At 39.6% G+C, this 22,168-nt stretch overlaps 1 protein-coding gene across 2 annotated transcripts in view; it reads right to left on the bottom strand.

Moving 5' to 3' along the window:
- Positions 1-19,212, bottom strand: part of Faxdc2 (fatty acid hydroxylase domain containing 2) — a 33,587-nt gene extending 14,375 nt beyond the window's left edge. For both annotated transcript variants that reach the window (XM_026388350.2, XM_026388349.2), the window contains exons 1-2: positions 19,090-19,212; positions 309-377 (exon numbers count right to left, since the gene is read on the bottom strand). In XM_026388350.2, the coding sequence (XP_026244135.1) occupies positions 309-377 (69 nt within the window). In that variant the 5' untranslated portion in view covers positions 19,090-19,212. The remainder of the gene's footprint in view (positions 1-308; positions 378-19,089) is intronic.
- Between the last annotated feature and the right edge of the window lie 2,956 nt (positions 19,213-22,168).

Consider the following 22,168-nt stretch of genomic DNA (forward strand, 5'->3'; position numbering starts at 1 on the left):
TACAGGATTACAAATTTATCCGGGATGGTGGGTCTTCTAATCTACCTAGCAGCTCCCCAAAATTGTAGAAAGGAGTGGAGCAAGCTGCGGGCTGTGGGCGGGCAGGGCAGGGCAGGGAACAACAGTGAGACTGAATCCCCTCCTTCCCTCACTCACTAGGGCAGTTATAAGGGAGTTTGGAGTCAGCTGTCCTCTGTTCAGCCAATGAAATGAGACCATCACCTTGTGGTGGCCACCCCTAAACCTTGGCGGAAACCTCAGATCCACACCAGTCTAAATATGGAAAGAGCCCCTGGCTACCGTCTTACCAGTATGCTGGGTGGGGTGCTCACATTGAGCTGCTTGGACTTCCCGACGTTCCCAGCCTCTCCCTTCATCTGGAAAGAGAAAGTACGGGTGAGCGGGTTTCCTTCCACATGCAACTGAGCAAAGGGGGAATGGAAGAAGTCAAGCCTGGCATGCATGGGTTTTTATTTATTTATTTATTTATTTTGGTACAGGGGATTGAACCAGGGGTGCTTGGTTATTGAGCCACATCCCCAGCTCTTTTTATTTATTTATTTTTTTTATTTTGATACAGGTCTTGCTGAGGTTGACCTGAAACTTTGGACCCTCCTGCCTCAGCCTCCCGAGTTGCTGGGATTACAGGCATGCAGCTGGCTAAACTGGCAGCTTTTGTCCCTGGAACCAGACAAATTATTCTAAAATTTATACAGAGAAATAAATAAGCAGGAAATAGCTAGAAAAATGCCAGAAAAGAACAAGAGTGGTACACGGAAGGGCACAAAAATACTAGATCTACCGACTGTAAAAACAGGAAGCTTCTTTAAAAATGTGTTTATTCTCTTGCTGGGTGTGGTGACACGTGCCTGTAATCCCATCAACTCAGGAGGCTGAGGTGAGAGGATCTTAAGTTCAAGGCCAGCCTCTACAATTAAGTGAGGCCCTGAGCAACTTACAGGGTCTTGTGAGACCCTTGCTCAAAATGAAAAATAAAAAGAGCTGGGATGTGGCTCAGTGGTAAAACACCCCTGGGTTCAATCCTCAGTATCATCAAAAAAAAAAAAAAAAAAAGAAAGAAAGGAAAAAAATGTATTCATTCTCTCATTTCTTGCAGTTAGTAAAGAGTTTTTGCTATAAAAGAACAGACTTGCTGGGCACTGTGGCACACGCCTGTAATCCCAGCTCCCTGGGAGGCTGAAGGAGGAGGATCTCGAGTTTAAAGCCAGCCTCAGCAATTTAGCAAGGCTGTAAGAAACTTAGTGAGACCTTGTCTCAAAATTAAAAAAAAAAATAAAAATACAAAGGACTGGGGTTAGGTGCCAGGGGTTCAATTTCTCATACCCACCCCCCCAAAAAAATTCCAGTGTTAAACTTAAAAGCTGATAAACACATGTTAAAAACTGATAACATCTCTAACAGATAGCCCAAATGAGGCACTGTCCAATGTATATGCTGAATTAGATATTTCTTATTTCTGAACATACAGACATATTGAATAAAATTTTCCTCTGCTTATCCCAGTCAACGTGTACATACATAAACTCCTTTGAATTTTAGAAAAACTTTATTCTAAGTAGATTAGGTAGTACTTTGGTACTACAATTTTGGTCTAACTTTGGTAAAGAAAGATTATTTCATAAAAGTTTGTCCCCTACTTTTATATGAGATGTTAATCTGATAACAGACTTTCTGGAATTTCCTGATAGACTTTCTAACTTTCTAACATGTCTATGATGTACACCTAAGCAATATCTCAGAGGCAAGAGATATTTTAAATAAAATTTTGAAAACTGGGAATGTTGCTCAGTGGTAAAGGACCCCTGGGTTCAGTTCCCAGTACTGAAAAAAACCCAATTGCCCATCAAAGCAAAGACCTTTTTCCAGGCTAGATTCTTCCATGGACTCCTATAATCCTGCCTGGGGCGGCTGAGGCACACCCACATTCAGCCATTGCTACTCATAATAGCCCAGGAAAGGAAGCAAGCACATGTCTGAGAATGGCTGAAGAGATAAAATTTGGTATGCACATAGGATAGAATTTTATTTGGCCTTAAAAAAAAAAAAAGAAGCAAATGGGTGAGTGTTACGCAAGTCACAGTAAGTGAAATAAGTCACACAAAGAGAAATACTGCATGAATCCACTTTCTGAAGTAAGGTACATAAGGTAGTCAAATTCATAGAACCAAAAAATTAAGTGATGGTGATACGAGGGGTTGGGTGGGGAGGGAAAATGTGGAATGGTTGTTGAATGCATATGTGCATCAGTTTTGCAAGATGAAAAGGTTCTGGAGATCAACAGATGTGAGCACATTTAGCGCTGCTGGACCAGACACTTAAAAATGGCCAAGATGGTGCCAGGCAGCGGAGGTGGTGCATGCCTGTAATCCTAGCAATTTGGTAGGCTGAGGGAGGAGTTTCGTAAGTTCAAAGTCAGCCTCAATAGCTTAGTAAAAACTTGTTTCAAAATAAAATTAAAAATAGGGCTGGGGAAGTAGCTCAGAGGTAGAGAGTATGCCTGGGTTAAATCCTTGGTACCATAAATAGATAAATAAATAAATACTGACAATTAATTTTATGTTTTATACCACAGTTTGGGGAAAAAAAAGCTTTAATAACTAAAAGTGAAGTGCTAGTATTTATTTTGGTCGGGGGGTATCAGGGATTGAACTCAGGGGCACTTGACCACTGGGCCACATCCCCAGCCCTATTTTGTATTTCATTTAGAGACAGGGTCTCACTGAGTTGCTTAATGCCTCACTTTTTTTTTTTTTTTTTGCTGAGGCTGGCTTTGAACTTGCTATCTTCTTGCCTCAGCGCTGGGATTATAGGTTTATAGGCATGCTCCCCCGTGCCCCACTTTGAGTTAATTTTTGTATGTGGTGTAAGGAAGGGGTCCATCTTCATTCTTTTGAATGTGAATATCCAGTTGTTCCCACTCCATTTGTTGAAAACCATTCTCTGTCATTGAATTGTGTCCGTGTCCACCCCCCACCCCCACCCCGTCACACTGAATTGAATTGTCATTGAAATGTCTATTGGCAACAAGAGTGTTTCTATGTGGTTGAAATGTGGGGCCATATGAATGTGTTAACTGGTCAAAACTTCCAATTCTAATTTTAAAAATTACTATTGATAATCAGAAGGCACTTTCTCCTCCATCATTCTGTCATCTGGGCAGACATCACCCAGCATCTGTCACCTGAGCCTGGACAAAGCTCACAGGCACAGCCACAGCCAGGGCAGGCATGTCAGTCCACAGGAGGTGGCCCAGGTTAACCCCGTGGCACCCCCGGTGCTTAGGGTCATCAGGTGGCTGAAGAGGAGCATTACAGCTCATCAGGGGGCAGGGATGACAGAGCCCAGACTAAGGGAGACCAGGTGTGCTCCCAGAGTCTATAGGTGACATGCCAGAGAGCCAGGATCAGGCCTAGCTTCCACGTGGGACTTCGTGCCCCTTAGTTTCCTTTCTACAGGTATGTATTGTCCTTGGTTTTATTATTTCAGAGGCTGGTGAAGGCGATCCCCCACTCACTGTCTTGACAGGGTCACAGTGAGAAAAAGTGTTGGCAAAGCCGCTCTCCCACTGTCTTGACAGGGTCACAGTGAGGGTGAATGCTGGCAAAGCCACTCTGGTTGGTGGGAAACCGAAACCATGAGACCTTTTTTCATGTAATTGGGACTTTGCATTTTCATGCTTATGTTTCTCACAGGAGGCATGAGTATGTTAAATGCCAAACAAATTAAATTTCAGATGGCTAGAACATAACAGGTAGTTCATGCCTTGGAGGCTGTTCTACTACCCCTCAGCATATCAAGGACAAAGTAGAAGGCTGTTCTTCTATCTCAGTACATTGTGGACAAACCTGATAATGGACAACAATCATCCTTTGAAAGGACATGAGAATTTTAGGCACCACATTGATTATATCAACTAGAACCCAAGCCCATATTTCCAAGCCTCTTAGAAAACCTAATCATTATGCTTATTTTACAAAGTTCACCACATGCAGTCTCATTTTTGATTAAGGAAAGTTATATTATACACTTAGGAAAGTTAAAACATATAAAGATATATTCTTCTCTTTTTATAAACCCTTTCTTACTTTACATAGGGATATATGATGAGCATAGTTAATATTGGTGGAAAGTGGATTGATTTTTAGAACTTACTTTCTATTGAGAAAGATTATAAAGATATGAGAACTAGTGCACCTTGACTGAGAAACAAAGAAACTCTTTGAGAAATCAGCTCAATCAGTTTTATGAGAATAAATTTAGGAATTAATTAAAACAACTTTATAAGACACAGTTTTAGAATAATGTTAGAAATATTATTTTATTTAGATTCTTAAGTTTAGAAATTCTTAACTTTGTAGTTGTATAGGTTTCTGATATGTTTTAAGAATGATTTATAAACTTTAGGATGTTTTAAATATAAGATTTAAAGGGACTTTTTTAGATGGGAATTTTAGATTAGAAATAAAGTACAAGTGTACTTTTAGGTTAATGATTGGTTAGGAGACTTAGAGTCTGGTTACGTAGTTTGGCATTAGTTAATAAGAAAATAACATATCTTGGGAAAAATAGTAAATCTTGGGAAAATCTGAAAAATGTAAATTAGTGACGTATTTTATTAATGAATCTGTACTTTTAATAATTACATAACTGAAGGTCATATCCTGGAAAAATGTAAATTAATGTTACATTGTTTGTACCCCCAATCATGGTTAAGGAAATGTCATGTCTTGGCAAAGTTTTAAATTATATAATCAATGACGTATTCTGAACCTATAATGATGAGAAAAATTGTAATAAAAGATGACCCAGAGAAAGCTGCATTAGCTCTCTCTCTGGAGATTGCTCCAACGGAACGACTCCTGTCTCATCTTTTCGCTGACGCCACTCATCCTTCAGGACTCCCTGGACCCCGCTAGGGCAGGACCCCGGCAAGAGGCATAATGACCAGTTATGACTGTGGGGAATACTGCTCCCCTTGATCCACCATCCTTATTGACTGCTTAGTCTGGGGGAAAAGGCAGAGAGAAGGGAAAGTAGCTTTCCAGTGTGTGAGGAGTTGGGACATCAGAAGGAGGCACCAAGCAAGCTGAATTCCAGGAGGCACATCCTGTCAGCCAAGAGGCTTCCAGGGGAGAACTGCTGATCCCTCTAAACCCACTCAGGGAGGCAGCCTCTGACTCAGGACAAGTCTCCGGATACTTGGTGTGTGGGTCTGACTCCCACTTGGAGCCAGGACAATGGATTTCAGCCACGCCATAGGACAGGGCTCTGTGCCTACCCCTGAGCCTGCTCCCTGCTCTCTCCTCCTACACCCTTCCACACCACTGCCTGGCTGACAGCAACCTGCTGTGGCTTGCCCATGTGCCGCACCTGCCTCAACAGGAGCTCTTACGAAAACCAACAAAAGAGAAGCAAGAGAGTGAAGCTGTGGCCTTGGCTCCCAGTTCTGCTGGGGTAGCAGCTCCTCTGTGCACCTGCACGCCGTCCTGTTCTGCACTGCCTAAGCCTTCCAGAAGGATGGGCGTGAAGCATTTCACCATTCAGCTCCAACCAGCGACAAACACTTCTCCAACACGGGGGTTTATGAGGATTTGGAAGCATACTCCTTTAAACAACAAATTTCTCTGATTTCCTTGTCCTGACAAGTTCCTAGGGCTTCATCCTGAGTTTGGCTCACATCCCCAGGTGGATAGGGGTCTGTCGGAGAAGCTACCCTTCCCATCAGGCTAGGATTCTGGGGTGAGGTGATGCGATTTTTAATCTGGTGGTCAGCTTGCTATCTGGGGTCCTTGAAAACCGGGTGCCTTATACACAAGGGAGATAGTGGTGCTAGTTTTTTTTTTTTTTTTTTTTTTTTGGCTAAGCCAATCAAATGTTTTCAGACACGAAACAAATGTCAAAGGAAACAAAGTGGGGAAATAGTTGGAGATCTGAATGTCCTCAAACCATTTGCAGACAGGCAGAGCCTTCGTTATCATCAGGGGTTTTCCTCTTCCTGGCTTGTTAGAATCTGTGAGAAGGACCTTTGACTCTCAAGTTAGCCATCTTGTTTGGAAAGGAAGCTGAGGGGGGTTTGGGTCTGTTTGTTTTTAACGTGTCCAGGACTCTGATGTCATGTCACATGCCACAAGGAACTTCACTCTAAACTCAGAGTCTCCTCGGGGCGTCTGCCCTGTCTCATCAACCTCAGCATCTTTGCCAAGAGCTCTTGGGACATGGCCTTTGATCTTGGGGGACTCCTGATCCCCAGAAATGTTTGTGAAGAACTCACTATGTGCGTGGAGCTGGGGGAAGCCCTGGAGATGCACAGGAGAATGAGAAACTTGAGGTCTAGATGCACAGATCCACCATCCAAAAGTCTCTCTCAGAAGTACTGAGCTAGAGGTCAGGGCCACAGCTAGGAAATTTCTGAGTAAAACACAGACCTGGCACACCCAAGAAACTCTGAGAGGACAGTGCCCAGGCATTCTCCCTGCTCAGGGATACACTGTAGTCCAACCCCAAATAAACCTTTTCCTCCCAGATTGATTCTAGTTTATCCAAGGAATGCTATTTTTAGTCATAATATATATATATATATATATATATATATATATATATATATATATATATATATATATCTCACACTGAGGATTGAACCCAGCGACATTTTACCACTGAGCTACATCTTCAGTCCTTTTTATTTTTATTTGAGACAGGGTCTTGCTGAGTTGCTGAATACCTCGCTAAGTTGCTGAGGCTGACCTAAACTTGCAATCCTCCTGCCTCAGCTACTTCAGTTCCTGAGATGATAGTTGTGCATCACTCATATATTTTTAAAAATATTTTTTAGTTGTTAATGGACTTTTACTTTATTTATTTATTTATTTATATGTGGTGTTGAGACTCAAACCCAGGGCCTCACACATGCTAGGCAAGTGTTCTACCACTGAGCTACAACCCCAGCCCCACACCTATATTTTAAAATCAAAATAGATGTAAGATTCAGAAATATGAGTATCAAAACTGCCATTAAAGATAATCTTTATTTCATTACTGAGTTTCAGAGAAGCAGCTGTACAATTTTTATGAGGATGTAGATGATAAATTCCAATAAATAAACTAGTGCACATAAGTTCTTCTTTCTGAAAGAAGTGGTACACTTTCCTGTGGAGTGCAAAGTCAACTGGACAAATCATTTTTCCCTTCCTTTTTCATTTTTCTACTAGTAAGCTCAGAGTTAAATTTAATGCTCCATTATACTTCTTGGGATTATTTTTCTGATACATACTCTTGTGTGTTCATTCAACCAAATGAGAAAATAAGACAAATCAAAAACCAGAAATAAATCAAAATGACAGGGAATACAAATCATATCTCAATAATAACTGTGAATGTTAATGGCCTAAACTCATCAATCAAAAGACATAGACTGGCAGATTGGATTAAAAAACAAGATCTAACAATATGCTGTCTTCAAGAGACTCACCTCAGGGACAAAGACATCCACAGGCTGAAGGTGAAAGGATGGGAAAAAACTTATCACTCATATGGATGCGTAAACAAGGAGTTTCCATTCTCATTTCAGATAAAGTAGACTTCAAACCAAAGTTAATCAGAAGAGACAAAAAAGGCCATTTCATACTTCTCAAGGGAAGTATATATAAATAGGACATAAATTGTAAATATTTATACCCCAAACAATGGAACATCTATGAACATCAAACAAACCCTTCTCAATTTGATCCTTCAAGAGTCAAATAGACCACAATACAATAATACTGGGTGACTTTAATACACCTTTCTCACTACTGGACAGATCTTCCAAACCAAAACTAAATAAGGAAACTATAGAACTAAATAATACAATCAATAATTAAGACTTAACGGTTATATATAGACTATTTCATCCATCAATGAGCAAATATACTTTCTTCACAGCAGCACATGGCTCCTTCCCTAAAATAGACCATATCTTATGCCACTAAGCAACGCTTAGTAAATACAAAAAAACAGATAATACCCTGCATCAGAGCACAATGGAATGAAATTAGAAATCAGTGATAAAATAAAAAATAGAAGCTACTGTAACAAGTGGAGACTAAATAATACACAATTGAATGATGAATGGACAGTAGAAGAAATCAAGGATGAAATAATAAATTCTTAGAGGTAAATGAGAACACTGATACAACATATCAAAATTCTGGGACACTATGAAGGCAGTATTAAGAGGAAAATTTATTGCATTGAGTGCATCCATTAAAAGAATAAAAAGTTAAGAAATAAATGACCTAACACAACATCTCAAAGTCCTAGGAAAAGAAGAACAAATCAACACCAAAAGCAGTAGAAGACAGGAAATAATTAAAATCAGAGCTGTAATCAATGAAATTGAAACAAAAGAAATAATTGAAAAAACTGACAAAACAAAAAGTCGGTTCTTTGAAAAAATAAATAAAATAGATAAACCTCTGATCATGCTAATGAAGAGAAAAAGAGAGAAAACTCAGATTACTAAAATACAAGATGAAGAAGGAAATATCACAACAAACATGTCTGAAATACAGAAGATAATTAGAAACTATTTTGAAAATTTATACTCCAATAAAATAGAAAATATCAAAGACAATCAACAAATTTCTGGAGACATACAACCTACCCAAATTGAATGAAGAGGTCACACATGATTTAAACTAATCAATTTCAAGTGATGAAATAGAAAACACCATCAAAAGCCTACCAACCAAGAAAAGCCCAGGACCAGATGGATTTTCAGCCAAGTTCTACAAGATTAAAAAAAAAAAAATTAACATCAATACTCCTCTCAAAGTATTCCATGAAATAGAAAAAGGAGGGAAACCTTCCAGACTCATTCTATGAGGCTAATATCACCTTGATACCAAAACCAAAGACACATCGAGTAAAGAAAACTTCAGACCAATATCCCTGATTAACATAGATGCAAAAATTCTCAATAAGATTCTGGCAAATTGCATACAAAAACATATTTAAAAGATAGTGCACCATGATAAAGTGGGATTCATCCCAGGGATGCAGGATTGGTTCAATAGACAGAAATCAATAAACGTAATTCATCATATTTATATACTTAAAAATAAGAATCATATGAGCATCTCAATAGATGCAGAAAAAGCATTTGACAAAATACAGCACCCATTCATGTTCAAAACACTAGGAAAAACTAGGGATAGTAGGAACATATCTCAACATCGTAAAAGCTATCTATGCTAAACCCAAGGCCAGCATCATTCTAAATGAAAAAAAAAAAGCATTCTCACTAAAAACTGGAACAAGACAAGGATGTCCTCTTTCACCACTTCTATTCAACATCATCCTTGAAACTCTAGCCAGAGCAATTAGACAAAAGAAAGAAATTAAATGGATACAAATAGATAAAGAAGAACTCAAACTATCACAATTTGCTGATGACATGATTCTGTACCTAGAAAATCCAAAAAATTTCACCAGAAAACTTCTAGAACTGACAAATGAATTCAGCAAAGTATCAGGATATAAAATCAATACCCATAAATCAAATGCACTCCTATATATCAGCAATGAATCCACTGAAAGAGAAATTAGGAAAACTACTCCATTCATAATAGCCTCAAAAAAACCAAACCAAACCAAAACAAAACAAAAACCTAGGAATCAATCTAATAAAAGTGGTGAAAGGCCTCTACAATGAAAATGACAGAACACTAAAGAAAGAAATTGAAGAAAACCTCAGAAGATGGAAAGATCTCCCATGCTCCTGGGATAGGCAGAATTAATATTGTCAAAATGGCCATACTACCAAAATGTTATACAGATTTAATGCAATTCCTGTTAAAATCCCAATTATATTCTTCATAGAAATAGAAAAATCAAATCATGAAATTTATTTGGAAAAATAAGAGACCCAGAATAGATAAAGCAATATTTAGCAAGAAAAGTGAAGCAGAAGACATCACAATACTAGACCTTAAACTATACTACAGAGCTATAATAACAACAATGGCATGGTATTGGCACCAAAATAGACTTGTAGACCAATGGTACAGAATAGAAGACACAGAGACAAATCCACATAAATACGGTTGTCTCATGCTAGACAAGGGTGCCAAAAAACATTCCCTGGAGAAAAGATAACCTATTTAACAAATGGTGCCGGCAAAACTGGAAATCCGTATGTAGCAAAATGAAATTAAACCACTATCTCTCACCCTGCAAAAAAAAAATCAACTCAAAGTAGATCAAAGACTTAGGCACTAGAACAGAGACCCTGAACCTAATAGAAGAAAAAATAGGTCCAAATCTTCACCATGTTGACCTAGGATCTGATTTCCTTAATAGACTCCTAAAGCACAAGAAGTAAAATCAAGAATCAATAAATGGGATGGATTCAAATTAAAAAGCTTCTTCTCAGTAAAGGAAATAATCAGTAATGTAAGAAGAGAGAGCCTACAAAATGGGAGAACATCTTTACCATATGCACCTCCAATAAAGCATTAATCTCTAGGATATATAAAGAACTCAAGAAACTTAACACCAAAAAATAATAATAATAATAACCCAATTGATAAATGGGCTAAGGAACTGAACAGACACTTCTCAGAAGAAGAAATATAATCAGTTAACAAATATATGAAGAAGTGTTCAACATCCCTAGCAATTAGAGAAATGCAAATCAAAACCACTCTAAGGTTTCATCATCTCATTCCTGTCAGAATGGCAATCATCAAGAATACAGCAACAATAAATGTTGGCGAGGATGTGGTGAAAAAGGTACACTCATACATTTCTGGTGGGACTGCAAATTGTGCAACCACTATAGAAAGCAGTATGAAGATTCCTCAGAAAATTGGGAATAGAACCATGAATCCCACTCCCTCATTTATACTCAAAGGACTTAAAATCAGCATACTATACTAACACAGCCTCAACAATGTTTATAGCAGCTTAATTCACAATAGCTAGACTATGGAACCAACCTAAGTGTCCCTCAGTAGATGAATGGATAAAGAAAATGTGGTTTTTATATCCAATGGAATATTACTCAGCTTTAAAGAAGAGTGAAATTACGGCATCTGCCAGTAAATGGTTGGAATTGGAGAATGTCATGCTAAGCAAAATAAGCCAATCCCACAAGACCAAAAGTCAAATGTTTTCTCTAATATGCGGATGCTAATTCACAATAAGACAGGGGGCACTAGGGAAGAATATCATTACCTTAAATTAGGTAGAGGGAAGTAGTGGAAGGGGAGGGGAGGGGATATGGGGATAGGAAAGACAGTAGAATGAAACAGACATTATTACTTTATGTATATATGTGACTGCATGACCAATGTGATTCTGCAACATGTACACTCAGAAAAATTAGAAATTATATATGATATATCAAAGTGCATAAATGCATTCTACTGTCATATATAACTAATTAAAACAAATTTAAAAAAAATGATATATCTATAAGGATCTTCATTATGACATTGCTTTTAATAGCTAAAGACTGGGAACAATCTAGATGACCACCAATAAAGGACTGGATATGGGCTGGGGTTGTAGCTCAGTTGGCAGAGCATTTGCCTAGCATGTGTGAGGCACTGGTTTTGATCCTAAGCACCACATAAAAATAAATAAAAATATAAAGTATTGTGTCTGTCATATATATATATATATATATATATATTTGAAAAAGGACTGGATAAATAAATTATAGTGCAGTTTACCACAATGAGATATTACCTCACCTTAGTAAGAATGGCTATTATCAAAACAAGACAAAACAGAAGATAACAAGTTGCCGGGAGCGGTGGCACATGCCTATAATCCTAGCAGCTCAGGAGGTTAAGGCAGGAGGATCCCCAAGTTCAAAGGCAGCCTCAGCAAAAGTGAAGTGCTAAGTAAATCAGTGAGATTCTGTCTCTAAATAAAATACAAAATAGGGCTGGGGATGTTGCTCAGTGGTTAGTGCCCCTGGGTTCAATCCCTGATACCAAAAAAAAAAAAAAAAAAAGTGCTTGGATGTGGGGCAAAAGAGAACCCTTGCACATTATGAAAAGCAGTATGCAGGTTACTCAGGAAGTTACAAATGTAACGAGCCAGGTGTGGAGGCACACACCTGTAATTCCAGGGACATGGGAGGCTGAGGCAGGAGGATCAAAAGTTCAAAGCTGGAATTTAGCAAGGCTCAAAGCAACTCAGCAAGACCCTTTCTCTAAATAATAAATAAAAAAGGGCTGGGGATGTGGCTCAGTGGTTAAGTGCCCCTGGGCTCAACCCTGGGTACCAAAGAATAAAAATGTAACTATCATGATCCAGGAATCCCTCCACTAGGTATATGGCTAGAAAAAATGAAAACAGTATGTCCACAAAACATCTGTACTCCTCTTTTATTACAGCACTATCCACAATTGCCAAAAAAAGGGGGGAGAAGGTTACAACCCAAGTGCCTATCAACTGATGAATGGATAAAGAAAAACCATGGCACATATACACAATGGAATACTATTCCGCCATAAAAAGAATGAAATCCTGTCACTTACAATAATATGAATGGAACTGGAGATCATCATTTTAAGTGAAATAAACCAGATTCAGAAAGACAAGTACTGGGCTGGGGATGCTGCTCAGCAATAGCACTTGCCTAGCATGTACCAGGTCCTGGGTTCTAGCATGTACCAGGTCCTGGGTTCTGTCCCTAGCACCCCTGAAAGAGAAAGAGACAGATAAGCACTGCATGATCTCACTCATATGTGAAATATAAGTGAGTGGATTTCACCGAAACTCAAGAGGCTGGGGAGAGAAGCCGGGAGGGAGGACTGGGGAGAGATTGATGAGTGGGTACTAAGTTAGTTAGATGGCAATAAGAAGTTCTGGTGTGATGTTGCATAGTAGGGCAACTGTAGATAATGATGATTTACAGTATATTTTAAAATTAAGGCTAGAAGAAAGGATTTTGAGAATTTTCACCCTAAAGAAATAATTAATGAGCTGGGCCAAGTGATGCACACTTACAATTCCAGCTTCTAGGGAGGCTGAGGCAAGAGGATTGCAAGTTTGTGGCCAGCCTCAACAATTTAGCAAGATCCTGTCTCAAAATAAAAAAATTTAAAAAGGGCTGAGAATGTAGCTCTGTAGTAGATCATCCCTGGATTTGATGCTCAGTAAAGCAAAAGAAGGAAAGATTTGAGGAGGTAGATATGTTTAACCTAATTTAAACATTACACAATGTATACATGTATAGAAACATCACACACTTATATTCAATGTTTATATTTTATGTATCAGTTAAAAATCATTTTTTTTTGTGTGTGTGTGGTGGGCACCAGGGATTGAACTCAGGGGCATTTGGCTACTGAGTCACATCCCCAGCCCTATGTTGTATTTTATTTAGGGACAGGGTCTCACTGAGTTGCTGCTTAGTGTCTCACTTTTGTGAGGTTGGCTTTGAACTCTAGATCCTCCTGCCTTAGCCTCCCGAGATGCTGGGATTACTGGTGTGTGCCACCATGCACAGCTAAAAATCAATTTAATTAAAAAAAAATAGGTAATAAATTATAGTACATCCAGAAATGAAACACTTTGGAGTCATTAAAGGAACAAGGTAGCTTTGTGTGGATCTCCAGAGGTGTTAGGTAAAGAAAGCAACATTCGGAAGTCCTGCGGGTGTGTGGGTGCTGTTTTATGTACATGCAGGATAACACATAGGATGTGGCTATCCCTGGAAGAATATCTAAGAAGAAACTCGTTATAGTGGCAGCTCCTGGGAGGGTGGGGACAAGGGAAGAGGAAGACTATCTTTTCACCTTTTGAAGTTTGTAACATGAGCATATTTTGCTCATTTAGAAAATTACAGAAACATGGAAAATTTTTAAAATGAATTCATTGTCCTCTTGCAGGCCTTGAAGCCTCCTGGAATAATTATTTCTTCCTTTAATTATCTTGCCCCCCTTTACTGGAAGCCAGATGTTTTTAGTTCTTGAAGGGATTTGAGGAGTCTTTGACTCCATTGACATCTGTGCTACTTTTCCCATGTTTATTTTTCAGAGTAGAAGGATCCATAGCTTTCAGGAGATTGTTAAGGACACTTACGATTAAAATCCAGTGCCCAAGTTGTGGTGACTGCAACTGCTCCCCCCACCCCCAGACTTCTTCTCATTAATAATTTTATGTTGTCCAAAATCAAAGCGATAGCAGTTCAAGCACCAGACTCTTTTCTGTATGGATCACACCCTCCCCTCAAAACCATATAAAAGATATTTAGTGGGCTGGGAATGTGGCTCAGGCGGTAGCGCGCTCTCTGGCATGCGTGCGGCCCGGGTTCGATCCTCAGCACCACATACCAACAAAGATGTTGTGTCCGCCGAGAACTAAAAATAAATATTAAAAATTCTCTCTCTTGCTCTCTCCTCTCTCACTCTCTCTTTCAAAAAAAAAAAAACAATTTAAAAGATATTTAGTGTTTGATGGTTTTTAAATCAGTTTTTATTTCATGGTAGCTATATCCTTTTATTGGAAGCTACCTCAAACTCATCAGATGTACCTGGGAATAAAGTCTAAGTAAACAGAATCAGACATTAAAATCAAAAGCAGAAGTCCGTAGAGACCAGGCTCTCAGTACAATCATAAGACTTTGACCCTGGAATGAGTCAGGCCTGGTGCACTTCAGGTCACTGTGTCTGTGGAAACTGGGCATTGATGCAACTGAGTGATTAGGGACTGATATCCAAGTTCAACCTCTGACCGTGAGGTTCCACAACATCTCTGGCCAAAGGGAGAATGACTTTATCTTCTGGTGGTGAGAAAGTCTGTAGGAGTACGTGTAGGAGTAGCAGCATTTATCTAAGGACATCTGATTTTATTAGCACAACCGAAACATTTTCTAACTTGCCCTTTATTCTTCAGCTTTGCCAGAACGCCTGTAGCCAACTCCTGAGATACTTATCTAGGTGTATGAGTCCTCTAAGATTCACAACAGTATCATTCTGCTGAATATTTTATACCAAACCAACTTGCTTTCTGAGCCTCTCTGCCTTCTTGTTGACACATTTTCAGTTTTTATGTGAACACAGTAAGAAAGTTTCTGGGGGAGATCTCAAAAATGGGGGTGCAGGTGGGTCTTTACCCCAAAAAGCGTTCTTTCCCAATCATAGTATTTAAGTTAGAAAATTTGCCAAGTAAAAGCTGGGCAGGGGGGCTGGGGATGTGGCTCAAGTGGTAGCGCGCTTGCCTGGCATGCATGTGGCCTGGGTTGGATCCCCAGCACCACATACAAATAAAGATGTTGTGTCCACTGAAAACTAAAAAATAAATATTAAAAAAAAAAAAAAAAAAAAAAAGCTGAGCACGGTTCACCTGTAATCCTAGCTACTCAGGAAGCTGAGGCAGGAGGACAGTTCTGGACAACCTAGGAGATTCTGTCTCAAAATAAAATAAAAAGAGCTGGGGCTGGATTTGATGGAGCACACCTGTAATCACAGCAACTTGGGAGACTGAGGCAGGAGGATTGCAAATTCAAAGTCAGCCCCAGCAATTTAGCAAGGCCCTAAGCGACTTGGTGAGACCCTGTCTCTGAATAAAATACCAAAAAAGGGCTGGGAGATGTGGCTCAGTAGGTAAGTGCTCTTGGATTCAATTCCTGGTACCAAAATTAATTAATTAATTAATTAATTAATTAATTAATTAATTAAAAGGGCTAGGGATGTGGTTCAGTGGTAGAGTGATCTTGGGTTCAATCTTAAGTGCAAAATAAAAAAAAAAGAAGAAGGAAGAAAATTTGGTAAGTAAAATTTAAAGCAATTTTGTAAATATTTAAAATATTTAAGTACTACAATCATTATTTTAAAAAAATATTTTTATAGGTTGACACAATACCTTTATTCATTTCTTTTTTTAAATATTTATTTTTTAGTTGTAGTTGGACACACTACCTTTATTTTATTTACTTATTTATTTTTATGGGGTGCTGAGGATTGAACCCAGGGCCTCGCATGTGCTAGGTGAGTGCTCTACTGCTGAGCCACAACCCCAGCCCTATTTCTTTCTTTTTATGTGGTGCTGAGAATCGAACCCAGTGCCTCAGAAGTGCTAGATAAACACTCTGCCACTGAGCCACAACCCCAGCCCATAATCACTATATTTTTATTGGGTTTTCTTTCTCTGTCTTGTCTCCTCCTCCTCCTCCTCCTCCTCCTCCTCCTCCTCCTCCTCCTCCTCCTCCTCCTCCTCTTTTTGAAATCTCCCTAATCTAAGAAGTTGTCTAGAGCTTGTTTCTTCTGATGCCCCCATTTCCCTTCTGAAGAAATGGAGGCTTAGAAATGTTCAGTGTTTGGCTTCAAATTTGACATAGTTAGAGGCAGAATTTGAATTTAGTATTCACTATCACACCTAAGACTGTAGAAAATATAGAATGTGTTGAGGTTGATGAATGCAGGGTGTCAGAGATTGAAAAGTCCACAATGGATAAGACCAGCCATGAATAATGGAGCTGCTACTAAAGTACATGTTTCTGTTTTTCTTTTTAAATCAAAGACTATTTATTTACTTATGGTGCTGGGGATTGGACCCAGGGCCTTGTACATTCGAGGCAAATACTCTACCAACTGAGCTATATCCCCAGCCCTAAAGTACACATTTTCTCTAAAAAATTAATCATTCTTTCAGGAGATATTTATTATGTGCCAGACACAATGCTAGACATGTGGGATACGAGGATAAATAAGATAAGATTTTTTTTGCCTTATTTTATAAAATAATATTATATAATTTGATTTTCCAATGATAAAGTATTGAAGAGGAAAACATGAAATAGTGATTTAAGAAGGAAATGCAGTCAGGGAAGATAAAGAAATAAAATTCACTAAAAGTAAAGTTTCTAATATTTTATAGCTATGGATATCGATAAATTTTATAGCTCCTCAAAGGCAATCTGATATAAATTATGAGAGTATCCAAATTAAATAATCTCTGTGGGTTCTTATTGAAAGTGGATGATTCTGGCTGTGCAAGCTTTTTATTGAAAAATCTCCAATCTAGATCAATGATATAACAAAATCATAGCTGGAGTTCATGATTGTAAGAATTTGAACACAGGTTGGAGAAATAGGGTAAGGGTGGGAGGAGTAGAGACAGTTGAATTTTGAGGTTTTCCTGCATCCAGTCTTTCAGATTCTAGGTTCCTGGCTTGACTGTCTGCATGGTCACCTATTCCTTTTTCATAGGTATGTGATATATCATCTTCATGGGAAGATGTATTGTTTCTTTATAAACATAAAATTATTTTAAAAATTTACCCTTAGAGGACAAACGAAAACAAAAAAACACAAAAAGCCCTCATGATCACCTGGTCCAGCTTTTCCATCTTAGAGATAAGGACATGAAACTTAATAGCAGAGGGGACCCACTCCAAACTCCACACAGTTTCTGGCAAAATCCAGGTTTCCAGCTGGGTGTAGTGGAACATGCCTGTAATCCCAACAACTCTGGAGGCTGAGACAGGAGGATTGCAAGTTCAAGGCCAGCCTCAGCAATTTAAGGAGTCCCTGTCTTGAAATTAAAAAATAGAAAAAAAAAATAGGGCTGGGGATGTGGCTCAGTGGTAAAGCACATCTGGGCTCAATCCCCAGTACAGCAAAGGGGAAAAAAAAAAATTCCAGGTTTCCTAACACTTTGCCTGGTGCTACATGTGGTTTTGGAATAGCACAAATAAGTGGGGAAATGGAGAGACACAGGGAGAAGGCACCTGAGGAGGAACGCCCCTTATGCCTTTGTTCTTAGGCTGTTTGTATTCTAAAAAAGAACCGAGCTTTCTTCCTCCAGAGCTGGGAAATTGAGCTGAAATGCTGGAACACAGCCTAACACCTCTGGTGAAGGTTCTGAGAGTTGCTATGACCCAAGGTCTGTTCAAGTGTGAGGCTCCTACAGAAGGAAGAGCCATAGGTATTGATTCAGGAAGAGAAATGCTTCCAGGTAAAGGTTAGCCTCCAAGACAGAAACAACTCCCTTTGGGCTGTTTTACTCCTTTTGCTGCATGGTCCTTGCAGTGCTAGCAAGGACCTTGCGTTTACTGCCCCACTTGACTGCACTCCTGGGAGGGGACTCAGAGAGCCTGCCTGTCTTGTTTACTATGAGATCACAGGACTGCACCTGGCATGGAGCAGACACTCAGGAAGTGTTTGCTGAATAAGTGAAAGATGAGAAAAAGGAACAAAAAGCATTGCTTTTTGTCCTGAGAATGTGTCCAACGTTTGCTGTTGAGCATTTCAGTGACTTGCCCTTGTGCTACCTACTATTTGGTCCAATATCAGAAGCTTATGCTCAGTGCATTTCTGTTCTAGCAAACTGAATCACATCTTCACATCTCTGTGCTCCAACCAGAGAAATGTAGTTGAACTTCTATATGAAACTGACACAACCCAAAAGTCAGCATCTTGTCTTGCTGATCTGATGCTCCAAAGGGCCTGTAGGGGTACCCTGAAAATACTGGCCTCTGATTTCTCTCCATCTGAGGGCATGCTTCTCACTCCATAACCTTGGTGGGAGTCCTGTAGGTCCCATCAGACCCCTAACAATTCCACACCTGGAACCACTATTGATATATCTTAGAATGTTTCGGGAAACAGTTTTGACCTGGCTGTCCAGCTCAAAGCCCACACATCCTTTCAGAGATTTAAAAGCTGTTATTATTGCCCCATTCCCTCCAGGTGATGTCAGATTAGAGAGGAGCAGCAGTCAACAGTAGCTTCCTAACAGTCTTCCAGTTTGATTTGCCTCTTGGGAATCGCTCATGTGCATGAATCTGAAGCCAAACCCAGTCCATTCGAATTACTTGTCAATTGCCAGGAAAACAAAACTACAGAGGAGATGGATGGTACACACATAGGCAGAGGATTCAGACATCTGTGAGAAACAGGTAGGAAAATGTCCCAGGACAGTATTCGGAGGCAGACCTCACCTGTGGTGTAAGTAGGGAGGACAGGATGGTGGCAGAGGTGGGAAGAGTACATTTTGCCCTTCTGTAGGTGAACTTGAATGTGTCCCGACCTTCCCAAACAGCTCTCCTCCATAGTAGCTCCCACTTACCTCTGCGGTGGGCTGTTCCCAAGCTTCTCCAAGGTCCTGGTGAGAGGTCAAGCCTGGATCTCTTCCCTTTAAAAGTGCTCAAGTGTCTGTTGCCTGCTAACCCTGTTGTTATTCGGGTGGGTCGGGGAGGCTGGCCCTAGAGATCTGATCGCGTTACAGAGCCTCCCACTGGCTCCAGCCAGGCACGTGATGAGAGAAAAAGTTTGGGTCTGTTTGGACTGAAGACAAAATGCCCTTTTTTTCTAAAAGGCATGTCCTTAAAACTGAGAGGACACACGCACTTCAAACAAGAGCCTGAAGAAAGTGCATTTAGTCACTGGTCTGGGTTCCTTTCTTTTTCTTTTCTTTTCTTTTTTCTTTTAAAAAACTCCCTTCCTCTTCTACACTTAAGAAAATGTCCCCATCTTGTAGGGGACAGGTTAATAAAAGACTTGGGAATCAGATGATGGAAGGCAGTCTGCGTTAATAAAAAGAGTTAGAGACCGGAAGATATAACTTTCTTCTTTTTTATTGTTTCTTTTCCTGTGGAGGCAAGCAGGGAGGGAGGGGCAGGAGAGCTGCACACGGGCTCTTGCTACTAGAGACTCCAGATGTAGGAAAGGCAAACCTGTAGAGGGTCTGTGTATTTCACAGGGGAAGTTGGCAAACAGGAGGCACATCACGGAATGGGGAATGCCATTGTAAAAGAACTGAGTTATTTTAAAATTTCTAAAAAAAATCATTTTAAAACTGGCAATATATGCATATGATATAAAACACAAAGGAGTCAGTCCAGGGGTGCTCTACCACTAAGATACATCCCCAGCTTTTAATTTTTCTTTTAAGACAGTCTTGCTAAATTGGCTAGGCTACTCCTCCTGCCTCAGCCTCTCTAGTAGCTGGAATTACAGGTGTGTACCACTGTGCCCTGTTGCCCTGCTTATTTATTTATTTATGTACTGGGGATTGAACCCAGGGGGACTTTACCATTGAGCCATACCCCTAGCCCTTTTAATTTTTTATTTTGAGACAGGGTCTTTCTAAGTTACTTAGGGCCTCACTATACATTGCTAAGGCTAGTCTCAAACTTGCAATCCTGCCTTAGCCTCCCTAGCCACTGGGATTACAGGTGTGAACCACCACTCCTGGCTTCCATGTTCTTTTTAGTGGTGGTATGCTGTGCCACTGTATGGATGTGTCATACTTTATTTGACCAATAAAAGACCATGTCTTGGGGGCTGGGGCTGGGGCTCAGTGGTAGAGTGCTCACCTAGCATGTGCAAGGCCCTGGGTTCGATTTCCTCAGCACCACATAAAAAATAAGTAAAGGTATTGTGTCCAACTACAACTAAAAAATAAATATTAAAAAAAAAGACTAATTCCTGCCTAATTCCTTCTACAAATCCAGGGCTCAGTAAACATTCAATGCTTACTCACAAATGTATTACATTTTATACAGTTTATGTTTTTGCTCAATTCTCTTCTTAGAATATTAATACTTTCTCTCTCTCTCTCTCTCTCTCTCTCTCTCTCTCTCTCTCTCTTTTGGTACTGGGGATTGAACACAGAGGTGTTTTACCACTGAGCCACATCCCCAGCCAGGGTGTTGCTAAGTTGCTTAAGGACTCCCTATAAATTGCTGAGGCTAGCCTCGACCTTGCATTCCTCCTGCTTCAGCCTCCTGAGCCACTAGGAGTATAGATAGGCATGAACAACTCTGCCCGGCTAGAATACCAATCTTTTTTTTCAACATTCTAGATGCTTATGTTTTCATCCCCTGGCAGGCTAAATCTATCTTGTTCACTGATCTAAGCTGACTACCTGACTTCCGAGGCTCTCCTTAGTCTGGCTCCTTTCATATAAGATTATTTCCACTCCTTTCTCCTTACTAATGCTCAAACATCCTAGTCATTCACAATTGTTGTTCACTGATGACAATGCACAGAAACTGTTTTTCTTTTTCTTTTCTATTACCCCTACCTGAATATCATCGCTGATGCTGATCCTCCCTCTTGGAACATCCTTCCTGTTCCTGTCCACTCTTCTATGCCAGTGCTTTTCTTTCTGAACTTTTTTTCTTTCCTTTTTTTTTTTTTTTTTAAGCTTATGAGAACAACATGCAGAGTAGCAGGAACTGTTTTCCTATAATCATTTCATTTAGGACCTTTATGTATTTCCATGGCACTAATAACTTTGGTATATAGTAGATCCTCAGTAAATAGCTGATGGCTGGACAAGAATTACAGGGAAGACTCTCTTTCCAGTGAGAGTATCTCTAGAGCTGTCTTTGGAAGGCTGCTCAGCTTTCCTTGTCTCATGGGATGTGAGACACCCCCTCCTGGATGATCTTCTTGAATGGAAGTGCTCCTGGAGATAGGAGTCTGTCTGAGCTCAGAGCCCTGTCACCAATCAGCTATTGTGACCTCCACCTCACTGAGTCTCAATCTTTCATCTGTAAAGTGAACTAAGCGGATTAGTGGATCTCTTAGGCCTCTCCTGATTATCATGACTGAAGATCTGAAATTGAGATTTATAATCATGTTTATCAATTTCTCTGGAATACGTTCCTTGTGGCCGTTTCTACCAACACACATCAGGTTAGCAACTTCAGAGAAACTCTGAAGCCTTTGGGGTCCCTTTGCTACTAGGACATTATAGAATGTTACAGAAATTTTGAGACAAGATTCTTAATGCTGTTCATATAAAAAAAAATCACAGAAGTTTTTGTGATTGGGCTGTAATATTGAAGACTATGGGTGTTGTATGCATACAGAGCAGAGAGAGAGTTTTAGAACTAGAGAATTCCAAAAGACAAATTTTACTCTTACCTGTAATAATGTACTCTCTTGCCTTCTTTCCATTGGCCTATATTTCCAACTGCCTAGCTCTGTAAAGACAAAGATCATCTTTCTTTGCAAAGTACCAAGTGTTCAGTTAGCAGTCTCAAAGATTTTCCTAAGAACAATAATCAAAAGGATGTAATGACAACTAATTCTCAGTTTTCTAGTAAAATTTCCTAAGTTGTCACCTTATATTTCCATAGGCAACATACTTTCTATGCCTGGAGAAACTAGCTGTCTTTTTCTTCTTATCATGTTTA

The sequence above is a fragment of the Urocitellus parryii genome, chromosome 1, assembly GCF_045843805.1.
Source record: "Urocitellus parryii isolate mUroPar1 chromosome 1, mUroPar1.hap1, whole genome shotgun sequence".
Taxonomy (NCBI): Eukaryota; Metazoa; Chordata; class Mammalia; order Rodentia; family Sciuridae; genus Urocitellus; species Urocitellus parryii.